This window comes from Zea mays, chromosome 4, assembly GCF_902167145.1.
Source record: "Zea mays cultivar B73 chromosome 4, Zm-B73-REFERENCE-NAM-5.0, whole genome shotgun sequence".
NCBI lineage: Eukaryota > Viridiplantae > Streptophyta > Magnoliopsida > Poales > Poaceae > Zea > Zea mays.
In genome coordinates this window covers 38067167-38080406 of record NC_050099.1, presented here as the reverse complement: position 1 = coordinate 38080406, position 13240 = coordinate 38067167, and the positions used below count along the sequence as shown (strand labels likewise).

The following is a 13240-nucleotide window of genomic DNA, read 5'->3' as shown; positions in this document are numbered from 1 at the left end:
CTCGGGCTGTGCCGAGGGCGCCTCGGGCTGTGCCGAGGGTGCCTCGGGCACGGGAGCGTCGTCGATCTTGACGGAGGGTTGATGCAGATCCCGGGAGAAGACGTCCGGGGGAACCGTTGTTCGCCCCGAGGCTATTTTAGCCAGCTCGTCCGCAGTCTCGTTGTAGCGCCGAGCAATGTGGTTGAGCTCGAGCCCGTAGAACTTGTCTTCCAGGCATCGAACCTCATCGCAGTAGGCCTCCATCTTCGGGTCGCGGCAGTGGGAGTTCTTCATGACTTGGTCGATGACGAGCTGCGAGTCACCGCGAGCGTCGAGGCGTCTGAACCCCAGCTCGATGGCGATCCGCAACCCGTTGACCAGAGCCTCGTACTCAGCCACATTGTTGGACGCCGGAAAATGGAGGCGTAGCACGTAGCGTAGGTGCTTCCCGAGGGGCGAGATGAAGAGCAGGCCCGCGCCGGCTCCCGTCTTCATCACCGACCCATCGAAAAACATGGTCCAGAGCTCCGGTTGGATCGGAGCCGTCGGCAGCTGGGTGTCGATCGATTCGGCCACGAAGTCCGCCAACACCTGGGACTTGATGGCCTTCCGAGGGGCGAACGAGATTGTTTCACCCATGATTTCCACCGCCCACTTTGCGATCCTGCCGGAGGCCTCTCGGCACTGGATGATCTCCCCCAGGGGGAAGGATGACACCACAGTTACCGGATGAGACTCGAAGTAGTGTCGTAACTTCGGCCTCGTCAGGATCACAGCATACAGCAGCTTCTGAACTTGTGGGTAGCGGATCTTGGTCTCGGACAGTACCTCGCTGACGAAGTAGACTGGCCTCTGAACGGGCAATGCATGCCCTTCCTCTTGCCTCTCGACCACAATCGCGGCGCTAACCACCTGAGTGGTCGCGGCGACGTAGACCAAGAGGGCTTCTCCATCAGCTGGGGGCACCAAGACAGGCGCCTTTGTAAGGAGCGCCTTCAGGTTCCCGAGGGCTTCCTCGGCCTCAGGGGTCCAAGCGAAACACTCGGCCTTCCTTAAGAGGCGGTACAGAGGCAGACCTCTTTCGCCGAGGCGTGAGATGAAGCGGCTCAGGGCCGCGAGGCATCCCATGACCCTCTGTACGCCTTTTAAGTCCTTGATGGGTCCCATGCTGGTGATGGCTGCGATCTTCTCCGGGTTGGCTTCGATGCCTCGCTCGGAGACGATGAACCCCAGGAGCATGCCCCGGGGCACCCCGAAGACACACTTCTCAGGATTGAGCTTGACTCCTTTCGCCTTGAGACATCGGAATGTCACTTCAAGGTCAGAGAGGAGGTCGGAAGCCTTCCTTGTCTTGACTACGATGTCATCGACGTAGGCCTCGACTGTGTGTCCGATGTGTTCGCCGAACACATGGTTCATGCACCGCTGGTACGTCGCGCCCGCATTCCTCAAACCGAACGGCATGGTGACGTAGCAGTACATGCCGAACGGCGTGATGAAAGAAGTCGCGAGCTGGTCGGACTCTTTCATCCAGATTTGGTGATACCCTGAGTAGGCATCGAGGAAGGACAGGGTTTCGCACCCAGCAGTGGAATCCACGATTTGATCGATGCGAGGCAGAGGGTAGGGAACCTTCGGACATGCTTTGTTGAGACCAGTGTAGTCTACGCACATCCGCCATTTCCCCCCTTTCTTCCTCACAAGCACAGGGTTGGCAAGCCATTCGGGATGGAATACCTCTTTGATGAACCCTGCTGCCATTAGCTTGTGGATCTCTTCGCCAATCACTCTACGCTTCTCCTCGTCGAATCGGCGCAGAGGCTGCCTGACGGGTCGGGCTCCGGCCCGAATATCCAGCGAGTGCTCGGCGACATCCCTCGGTATGCCGGGCATGTCCGAGGGACTCCACGCAAAGACGTCGGCGTTTGCGCGGAGAAAGTCGACGAGCACTACTTCCTATTTGGGGTCGAGCCCGGAACCGATCCGGATCTGCTTGGAGGTGTCGCCACTGGGGTCGAGTGGGACGGCCTTAACCGTCTCCGCTGGCTCGAAGTTGCCGGCATGGCGCTTCACATCTGGCACCTCTTTGGAAAGGTTCTCCAGGTCGGCGATGAGGGCCTCGGACTCGGCGAGGGCCTCGGCGTACTCCACGCACTCCACGTCGCATTCGAACGCGTGTTTGTACGTGGGGCCGACGGTGATGACCCCGTTGGGGCCCGGCATCTTGAGCTTCAGGTAGGTGTAGTTGGGGACGGCCATGAACTTCGCGTAGCATGGTCTTCCCAGTACCGCATGGTAGGTTCCTCGGAACCCGACCACCTCGAACGTCAAGGTCTCCCTTCGGAAGTTGGAGGGCGTTCCGAAGCAGACGGGGAGGTCGAGTCGTCCGAGGGACTGGGCGTGCTTCCCAGGGATGATCCCGTGGAAGGGCGCAGCGCCTGCTCGGACGGAAGACAGATCGACGCGCAGGAGCTTGAGGGTCTCGGCATAGATGATGTTGAGGCAGCTGCCCCCATCCATCAGGACCTTGGTGAGCCTGACGTTGCCGACGACGGGGTCGACGACGAGCGGGTATTTCCCCGGGCTCGGCACGTGGTCGGGGTGGTCGGCCTGGTCGAAGGTGATGGGCTTGTCGGACCAGTCTAGGTAGACTGGCGCCGTCACCTTCACCGAGCAGACCTCCCGGCGCTCTTGCTTGCGGTGCCGAGCCGAGGCATTCGCCAACATGCCCACCGTAGATCATGAAGCAGTCGCGGACCTCGGGGTACTCTCCTGCTTGGTGATCTTCTTTCTTGTCGTCGTCGTGGGCCCTGCCACCCTCCGCGGGTGGCCCGACCCTGTGGAAGTGGCGCCGAAGCATGACGCACTCCTCGAGAGTGTGCTTGACGGGCCCCTGATGGTAGGGGCACGGCTCCTTGAGCATCTTGTCGAAGAGGTTTGCACCTCCGGGGGGCTTCCGAGGGTTCTTGTACTCGGCGGCGGCGACAAGGTCCGCGTCAGCGACGTCGCGTTTCGATTGCGACTTCTTCTTGCCCTTCTTCTTGGCGCCGCGCGGAGTAGACGCCTCGGGAGCCTCTTCCGATGGGCGGCCCTGGGGCTGCTTGTCCTTTCGGAAGATAGCCTCGACCGCCTCCTGGCCAGAGGCGAACTTGGTGGCGATGTCCATCAGCTCGCTCGCCCTGGTGGGGGTTTTGCGACCCAACTTGCTCACCAGGTCACGGCAGGTAGTGCCGGCGAGGAACGCGCCGATGACATCCGAGTCGGTGATGTTGGGCAGCTCGGTGCGCTGCTTCGAGAATCGCCGGATGTAGTCCCGGAGCGACTCCCCCGGCTGTTGCCGGCAGCTTCGAAGGTCCCAGGAATTCCCGGGGCGCACGTATGTGCCCTGGAAATTGCCGGCGAAGGCTTGGACCAAGTCGTCCCAGTTGGAGATCTGCCCCGGAGGCAGGTGTTCCAACCAGGCACGGGCAGTGTCGGAGAGGAACAGGGGGAGGTTTCGGATGATAAGGTTGTCGTCGTCCGTTCCACCCAGTTGGCAGGCCAGGCGGTAGTCCGCGAGCCACAGTTCCGGTCTCGTTTCCCCCGAGTACTTCGTGATAGTAGTCGGGGGTCGGAACCGGGTCGGGAACGGCGCCCGTCGGATGGCCCGACTGAAGGCCTGCGGACCGGGTGGTTCGGGCGAGGGACTCCGATCCTCCCCGCTGTCGTAGCGCCCCCCACGCCTGTGGTGGTAGCCTCGGCGCACCCTTTCGTCGAGGTGGGCCCGACGGTCGCGTCGATGGTGCTCGTTGCCGAGGTGGCCCGGGGCCGCAGGCGCGGTGTTGCGCGTGCGCCCGGTGTAGACCGAGGCTTCCCGCATGAATCGGGAAGTCGCGGCATGAGGTTCCGAGGGGTATCCCTGCCTTCGGGAGGCAGTGCTCTCGGCCCGTCGGGCCGCAGCGCCTTCTAGGGGATTCTTGAGCTCTCCCTGGATTCGCCGACCCTCGGTGGTCGATGGCTCCGGCATCGTGCGGAGGAGCATCGCTGCGGCTGCCAGGTTCTGGCCAACCCCGCTGGATGCGGGCGGCGGCCTGACCCTGACATCGTTGGCGACGCGGTGCTGGAGACCTTGGGGTAGGTGACGTATTTCTCCGGCCGGGAGTTGGCCCGCCCATACCTGCCCGACGTCCCGACAGATCGGCTCGAGCGCTCCTGTTCCCTCGTTGAGCCTGGCCTGCGCCTCGCGGACTTGCTCGAGTTGTGGGTCGTAACCCCCCGCCGGAGCAGGGACCACAGCTAGCTCCCGCGGGATGTCGGCGCGAGGCACCGGCCTAGGAAGATCACCGTCCTCCGGCATGCCGAGATGGTTGCCTTCGGAGGGATCCCCTAGTTCGATGTGGAAACATTCACGGCTTGGGCCGCAGCCCTCGTCGTCAAGGCTGCGGCTTCCGTCGGAACAGTCAGAGAGGCAGTAGTCACATGCGGTCATGAAGTCCCGCATGGCACTGGGGTTGCCAAGTCCGGAGAAATCCCAACAGATGCTGGGATCGTCATCTTCCTCGGACCCAGAGGGCCCGTAGGTTGAGACGTCCGTCAACCGGTCCCAAGGCGACCGCATACGAAACCCCAGTGGGGTTGCACTCGCCTCGATGAAAGCGCCCGCCAAAGCGAGGTCGCTTGGCGGGTTGAGGCCGAGTCGAAATGACGTAAGATGGGAGTTAGTCGGTACCTTTTGGTCGACGAGGAGCGACGTAGTCACATCGGGGACTGGTTGCACCGTCGTCCCAGGTACGAGGGCGACGTCCTGCAGGCTTTCCGCGAGCGCGCCGGCATCGTCTTCTTGCTCGGGATCAGCGTGTCGCGGGGGACGGCGCTTGCCTTCGTCTCGAACGCGAGGTCGACGCCCGGCGTGCCTTCCGTCGGGGCGTCGGGGGCGTCGATTCGCTCGACGGCCGACGAAGCGCGGCCTCCCGCTTGGCCTTGGTTGCCCCGCCCCCTCCTCCGTTGGCGGGGGAGAGGACGGAGCGAGCTCGAATGTTGTTCTTCCACCACGCGGGGAAGATGTCGTCGATTCCGCCGCCGGCGGGCGGGTTGTCGGCCGCCATTGTCGTTGTCGCGCGGCGGTGGAAGGAGTATCATGTCGTAGCTGCCGTCGAAGGACATGAACTCAAGACTCCCGAAACGGAGCACCGTCCCGGGCCGGAGAGGTTGCTGGAGACTGCCCATCTGGAGCTTGACGGGAAGCTGTTCGTCAGCACGCAGCGTGCCCCTACCTGGCGCGCCAACTGTCGGCGTTTCGAGACAGGGGGGTCCCTAAGCCGACGAGTGAGTGTGCTGCGTGCCCCAGCCCAGATGGGTCGAGCGCGTGGGCGAGCGCGAAGGGGGGAGAGGCAAGGTGGCCGGAGACGGGCGTGAGAGAGGTGGAAGTCCCGCGGCCTTCGTGTTCGTCCCGCGCCCAGGTCGGGTGCGCTTGCAGTAGGGGGGTTACAAGCGTCCACGCGGGTGAGGGAAGCGGGCGGCCCCAAGAGAGCGCCTGTCTCGTCCTCGGTCCCGCGCGGCCAACCTTCTCTAAGAAGGCCCTGGTCCTTCCTTTTATAGTCATAAGGAGAGGATCCAGGTGTATAATGGGGGGTGTAGCAGAGTGCTACGTGTCTAGCGGAGAGAGAGCTAGCGCCCTAGGTACATGCCAATGTGGCAGCCGGAGAGGTCTTGGCACCTTGCTGGCGTGATGTCGTGGCTGTCGGAGGAGCAACGGAGCCTGGCGGAGGGACAGCTGTAGGAGCGGTCGAGTCCTTGCTGACGTCGCCTTGCTTCCGTAAGAGAGCTGAGAGCCGCCGTCGTCACAGAGCTTGTGGAGCGCCATCATTGTCCATCTGGCGGAGCTAGCCAGATGGGACGCCGGTCTTGTTCTCCGTGACCCGAGTCGGCTCGGGGTAGGATGATGATGGCGCTTCCTGTTGACGTGGCGGGCCTGTGCCCTAGGTCGGGCGACGTGGGGGCTCCTCCGAAGCTGGGGTCGAATCTGTCTTCCGTTGCCGAGGCCGAGCCCGAGCCCCTGGGTCGGGCGAGGCGGAAGTCGTTCGGCAGAGGCCAGGGCGGAGTCCGAGCCCTGGGGTCGGGCGAGGCGGAGTTCGTCGTCTTCCGGGGCCGAGCCCGAGTCCGAGCCCTGGGGTCGGGCGGAGCGGAGTTCGCCGTCTTCCGGGTCTTAGCCCGAGTCCGAGCCCTGGGGTCGGGCGGAGCGGAGTTCGCCGTCTTCCGGGTCTTAGCCCGAGTCCGAGCCCTGGGGTCGGGCGGAGCGGAGTTCGCCGTCTTCCGGGTCTTAGCCCGAGTCCGAGCCCTGGGGTCGGGCGGAGCGGAGTTCGCCGTCTTCCGGGTCTTAGCCCGAGTCCGAGCCCTGTGGTCGGGCGGAGCGGAGTTTCCTATGGCGCCTCTGGCGAGGTCTGACTGCCTGTCAGACTCACTCTGTCGAGTGGCACTGCAGTCGGAGTGGCGCAGGCGGCGCTGTCCTTCTGTCAGACCGGTCAGTGGAGCGGCGGAGTGACTGCGGTCACTTCGGCTCTGCCGGGGCGCGCGTCAGGATAGAGGTGTCAGGCTACCTTTGCGTTAAATGCTCCTGCAACTTGGTCAGTCGGTGCGGCGATTTAGTCAGGGTTGCTTCTAAGCGAAGCCAAGGCCTCGGGCGAGCCGGAGGTGTGTCCGCCGTTAAAAGGGGGGCCTCGGGCGAGACGGAAGTCTCTCGAGGTCGGCTGCCCTTGGCCGAGGCTAGGCTCGGACGAAGCGTGATCGAGTCACTCGTGTGGACTTGATCCCTGACTTAATCGTACCCATCAGGCCTTTGCAGCTTTATGCTGATGGGGGTTACCAGCTGAGAATTAGGCGTCTTGAGGGTACCCCTAATTATGGTCCCCGACAGTACTGTATGTGGAGGGATATATTTTAGAAAGATATACTAAACTATTATAGGAAGTATATATTGGATAAAAATATGACGAGGCGTTTATTTATTTTAGAGGAATTAGAATTCACTCAATAAAGTAACTTATTTAGTTTGAAATTTGACATTCCACCACTTTCCTAAGTTTAAATATAAGCCTATCTCAAATTTATGGGGCGGGGGTGGGAAATGATTTTATGAATTAGTAGAATTTGTTTCTACTCTGTAACTTACATGGCACTATTCGTCTCACTTATCTATAATAAAAATGTAGCACATAAATATCTCTGATATCGTGCTAATAATAGTATACAAGTATATTTTACATAAAACGAAATTAGATTAATTGATATATGCCTAAATTACTAGAATAATGGTTGAAGATGGCCTAAAACAATTCAGATAGTCCTTTTTCTACAAGTTGCAGCACCTCCTTTTCCAGATTGCAGTCACGAGCTTCCGTTGGAGAGCATGACGATGTTGTAGCCATGAGGGCACATAAAACCTAAATACTATATTATTGTTCTCCAAACACTAGATGTATCTATGAAGCCTCTTCATACAATTTAATAAATTTAAATATTATATCTTATTCACTAGAATCTATTAAAATATAATTTATTTATGTAAGTTATATGAGTAAAATCATATATAAACTTAGAAAACTGTGTTAGAGACGTTCTTTTAATAAAATGCTGTCTCTTATATTTTTTTATTATTCTCTTATAATAGTCCTTTTAAGATACAAGACATTTACGTACATGCCCTGATAACGTGAAGCGAGCAAGCCTGGGCTGCAGCCGATGGGCTGTATCACGCAGCTGCAGCCCAAACAGCTGACCGATTGCCGCGGACCCGGGAGGCCGGGACGAGAGAGACGAGCGGGAGCAGCCAGCACGACGCCTGTCCGTCTCCCACTCTCCCTCCATTCCCCTCTCTCTCCTTCTGCCTGTGCCCGCGTGGCCGCGTCTGTACCTGTACGGCCACCACCATTTCCATCTCCGATCCCCGCGACCCCCCACCCAGCCCCAGGCGCCCGGGCTAGATCCGGCCCACGCGTCTACTCGCCCCCTCCGGCTCCCCTTCTCCCTAATCGCCGTCGCCGGGGGTGCAGGCACAGCGGCTGCTTCCGCTCCCGCTCCCGAGGGGGGAGGCGGCAGGCAATGGCGCGGCGGGTGCGGCCGTCGCACCTGGTGCTGGCGCTGGCGGCAGCCTACCTCCTCCTCATCTCCCTCAAGTTCCGCCGCGTGCTGGACCTGGCCGCCACCGACCTCGCGGACGACCCTGCCGCCGCCGCCGCCGCCGCCTTCTCTTCTCCGTCCTCCGCCGACCACCTGCCCCCGCCCGGGTCCGCTTCCGCCACCTCCTCCTCCTCCTCGCCCCCGTTCCCGGTCCGCCCCTTCTGGCACCGCTACGACCGTGTGTCCCTCCCCGACCTCGCGTCCCGCAACCGCTCCGCGCTCGACCGCATGGCCGACGACGCCTGGGCGCTCGGCCTCACCGCCTGGGAGGACGCCGCCGCCTTCGCAGGGGACCCCTGGGCGCTGCTCGCCGCCGCCACCTCCCGCGCCTCCGACGCCGCCAAGTGCCCCTCCGCGGTCTCCCAGCGCGCGCGGGGCCGGGTCGTCTTCCTCCCCTGCGGCCTCGCCGCGGGCTCGTCCATCACCGTCGTCGGCACGCCGCGCGCCTCGCACAGGGAGTACGTGCCGCAGCTCGCGCGGATGCGCCAGGGGGACGGCACCGTCATGGTGTCCCAGTTCATGGTCGAGCTCCAGGGCCTGCGCGCCGTCGACGGCGAGGACCCGCCCAGGATACTCCACCTCAACCCCAGGCTCAGGGGGGATTGGAGCCAGCACCCTATCCTCGAGCACAACACCTGCTACAGGATGCAGTGGGGCGCCGCGCAGCGCTGTGACGGCACACCACCCGACGACAATGACGACAAAGGTCCTCTGCTTCTTGTTGCTTCTTAGCATGTCATGTTTCTGTTTTAACTAAAAATAGTACGAGATGGTTTGCAATGACTTCCGTTCGACTATGGCAACATATTCTTAACTAACAGACCTGGTAGTAATTACGGTAACTTTTGAGTCGCGATTGCCCCTTCACCCAATTAGCTTCTACTGAATTTGACATTTATGGCCACTATGGATGGTTTGGTTTCAATGCATAGGAGTAGATAGCAAACCACCAACAATTCTCTGCACGTTCACACACTTGCATTTTTTACTTCGTGTTCCTGTTACATAATTGATAAAGAGCTGTCTGCGGGACTGCTCTGTTTATGTGGTCTAATGAGAGACTAGCTTATTTGGCTAAAAGCTACAGTTTCATCCCCCCCCCCCCCCTCCGACAGTCGATGGATTCCCCAAATGTGAGAAGTGGATACGCAATGACATTGTTGACACCAAGGAGTCCAAGACGACATCATGGTTGAAGAGATTCATCGGGCGTGCGAAGAAGCCTGCAATGACATGGCCATTCCCCTTTGTAGAGGAGAGGCTATTTGTTCTGACTATACAAGCTGGAGTTGAAGGTTTCCACATTTATGTTGGTGGTCGACATGTGACATCTTTTCCTTATCGGCCGGTATGTTCTTTAGACATGTTTATCTGCTGTTTCTTTTAAATTTATTTTTGTTATGATATCTAGAGCAGACACTTAGGGGTACCAGGTGATCGTTTTCAGGGGTTCACTCTTGAAGATGCAACAGGGTTATTTGTCAAGGGTGATGTAGATATACATTCAGTTTATGCCACTGCACTTCCTTCGTCGCATCCTAGTTTTTCTCTTCAACAAGTCCTTGAGATGTCAGAAAAGTGGAGGTCTCGGCCACTACCAAAAGGCCCCGTTTCCCTTTTCATTGGAATACTGTCTGCATCAAATCATTTCGCTGAGCGCATGGCTGTGAGGAAAACATGGATGCAGGCTCCAGAAATAAAGTCTTCTGAAGCCGTGGCTCGATTCTTTGTTGCACTGGTAAGCAAATTATCCATCCAAATAGATAAGATTTGTAGCTAAACATTTTAGTCCTTGCACGCTAACACAAATTCAAGTTGTTAATATTTATGCTGAAGTATACACCAAAACACGGTTAATGATTAGTTATGCCTTAAGAAGGTGTGCTAAACCTGTTATTTGTGGGCCTGATTTATGCTAGACCAAAATGCATCTTCAGGTCTATGCAGTATAACTTGCAACCTGTATTTAATTCTATACCTAGTAAAATGCACATAGCATGTAGCATCGTAAGTACATGTTACCAAATGTATGACTGCACCTGCTTGGTGTGAGAATTAAGAAATTGCATAAAATGTACCTAGTAAAATGCACGTAGCATGTAGCATCGTAAGTACATGTTACCAAATGTACGACTGCACCTGCTTGGTGTGAGAATTAAGAAATTGCATAAATGTTAAAGACTCAGCACTGTCTGTGCCATCCACCCAGTCACCCACGTTTAATCACCATGCTTCAAAATTTCAAATGCAATCATCTTAAAACTTAAGTTCTATGGTATAGCACTATAGCTACTCGCCTACTCACCGGTTACCATCCTTACTGCCTCACCGGATACATTGCTTTTACTAATCACTTGGATATACGCTATGTCTAGATAAAAAGTAAAACAAATGTATCTAGAAGAACCAAAATGTCTTATAATTTAGAACAGAGAGTATTTGCTTCTACGTGATAAAATTGTGTTTGCAGAATTCAAGGAAAGAGGTCAATGTAATGTTGAAGAAAGAAGCAGAATACTTTGGAGACATTGTCATTTTGCCATTTATAGACCGCTATGAGCTGGTTGTTCTTAAGACAATTGCTATCTGTGAGTATGGGGTAAGATACTTGTGTCATTGTCATGACAACTTGCTGTTGTACTTCTTTCTTTTGTATTGTTTGTCAACGTTGGATAAAATATTTGTACCACAGTCATGCCAAATTGATGTGGTACTTCTTTCATTTGTATTGTTTGTCAATGTCAGCTAAAAGTGAACTTGCAATGGCTTACAATCTGTTTCTATCTATTCTCAATAATTGTTTCTGTTTTGACAAGTTACTTCTAGGAGAAGTTAAGCCACCTAAGGCTCTAACATAGGTTAATGGATTATGCCAATCATGAAAGTCACTAGAACATTTAGTTGCCATCCGGAACCTGTGAGTCAATTATAAGCGCCCTGTATCGACTCTAATCATGAACATGATGTCTGTTGCTCTTTATGACCTCACAGGTCCAGAACTTGACTGCTGCAAACATCATGAAATGTGACGATGATACATTTGTGAGAGTAGATGTAGTTCTGAGACGCATCAAGTTGAACAATGGTGACAAACCATTATATATGGGGAACCTTAACCTCCTGCACAGACCATTGAGGACTGGAAAATGGGCAGTTACAGACGAGGTAATCTCCTCATTTGAGTGCAAGAGTTGCCAACATTGGCAACACATGCCCCTCAGTTCCTACCAAGTTCATCTGTGTAAATTGCAGCCCATCTCGTGTCAACATCGCATACCTCATTTTCTTCATCGTCTGTCCTGACTCCTCTCAATGAATTACGACAGGAGTGGCCTGAGGATATCTACCCGCCATATGCAAACGGACCAGGCTATGTGATTTCTGGTGACATAGCAAAATTCATCGTGTCACAGCATGCCAATCAGAGTTTAAGAGTGAGTTTGCGCCGATTCCTTCTCCAGATTACTTTTTTTTTCACACGAACTTGAATTACTGATGTGCAAATCGGCCTGTCTTGCAGCTGTTTAAGATGGAAGATGTAAGCATGGGCCTATGGGTCGAGAAGTTCAATTCAACAAATCCTGTCCAATATTCCCACAGCTGGAAGTTCTGCCAGTACGGTTGCCTGGAGAACTACTACACGGCCCACTATCAGTCACCCAGGCAGATGCTGTGCTTGTGGGATAAGTTGGTTCGTGGTCAGGCATCCTGCTGTAACTACAGATAGCAGAGTGAAGCTAAGGATTGCTGGACGCTGTCCTCTCTTCATCATACCCCAGCCAGGTTTAGGTCGGTTGGCTGGTATTTTCTTTTTCGACACAATCGTAGTGTAGTAGGTGTTGTTGCTCCTCCGTCGCTGGCTCAAATATGAGCTAAATGCATGGGTGTGCGGTAGGAGATTGAAGATTTAGGAAGCCCCAACCAGTTGGTTATTGTTTTTTACACGATCTGTATTGGTCCAATTGTGGCGTTGGCGTCCTTGTTCTTGTAATTGATCCAATTTTGATGTAGTAGGCCAGATTAGAGGGAATATTCCAGATCAGATGTACGTCTCCGTTCTTTTCTTATAGTAATAACTAGACACAATTTGCCCTGATCTTTGCAGGATCCTGCTGCTGAAGATCTTCAGCATTCCTTTGTTTTAGTCACTTTGTGTTGACTTTAGTTTTAGTAATCTTGTGGCAGGACTGAAATACAGATTATCGTTGAAGTTTCCAGTAATGTCACATGAAAAAGCTTGTTTCTTACAGGATCTTGGGGAAAGGAAATAATGCTACGCATACCTCAATCTCCATCCCTAAAAGAATACTGTCTCATTCTAACATTTGTCATCTGCTAGTTTATTTTTAAATTAAACCGTCGCAAATAAAAAGATTTAGATTAAATTATTTTTCTATAGTTTAACTAGAATTATATAAAAAATATTTATAATTTTAAATTTCTATATTTCCATATTTCATAGAAAACCAATAATTATAATTATTGGTATTATAAAAAATATTTGGTCAAAGTTGGTATAGATTGACTTGGCATTAGACTAGACGGAGTACTTTGAAGTTTTGCGATGGCAACGATTCCAAAGTTTTGACTATTATTTTATGTTGCAATGTGTTTAGAAAATCTTATGTAGTTGTGAAACTATCATCTTGAAACATTGAAACGATATTTACGAAGATAGATGAAACACGAAACATCGGAGTTAGAGATATGGAGTTTGAAGTTATTTACCTGCCACTGGTTATAATTATAAGAAAACAATTTAAACTCTAGAGCAGAACGGTCCCAACTAGAGTTTTAGGGTGTGTTTGGCATGGCTCTGCTCCACCCGAGAGCAGCTCTACTCTAAAACTCTGGGTGGAGCAGCTCTGCTCCAGAGTTTAGATTGTTTCTCATAACCAGTGGCAATGGCGGGTAAATAACTCAAAACTCCATGACTAGGTTGCTTTTTTGGAGTTTTCAGAGCAGCAAAAGAGGTACTCCAAAAAATTGTACTGCAGCTCTAAAAACTCCATAGAGTTTACAACTCTGGAGTTAGGGTGTTTGGCATGCTCTGGCCAGCTCCTCCTTGGAGTTTTGCTCTGGAGCCATGCCAAACAGGCCCTTAGAG

The 13240-nt window shown here is 54.4% G+C and overlaps 1 protein-coding gene across 1 annotated transcript; it reads left to right on the top strand.

Moving 5' to 3' along the window:
• The first annotated feature begins 7829 nt into the window (after nucleotides 1–7829).
• On the top strand, nucleotides 7830–12229 carry LOC100281660 (uncharacterized). Its single transcript, NM_001370726.1, has 7 exons — nucleotides 7830–8839; nucleotides 9249–9481; nucleotides 9581–9871; nucleotides 10604–10732; nucleotides 11125–11298; nucleotides 11460–11567; nucleotides 11654–12229. The coding sequence occupies exons 1-7, from the start codon at nucleotides 8056–8058 to the stop codon at nucleotides 11858–11860; spliced, it is 1926 nt and encodes a 641-aa protein (NP_001357655.1). The 5' UTR covers nucleotides 7830–8055; the 3' UTR covers nucleotides 11861–12229.
• Nucleotides 12230–13240: the final 1011 nt, after the last annotated feature.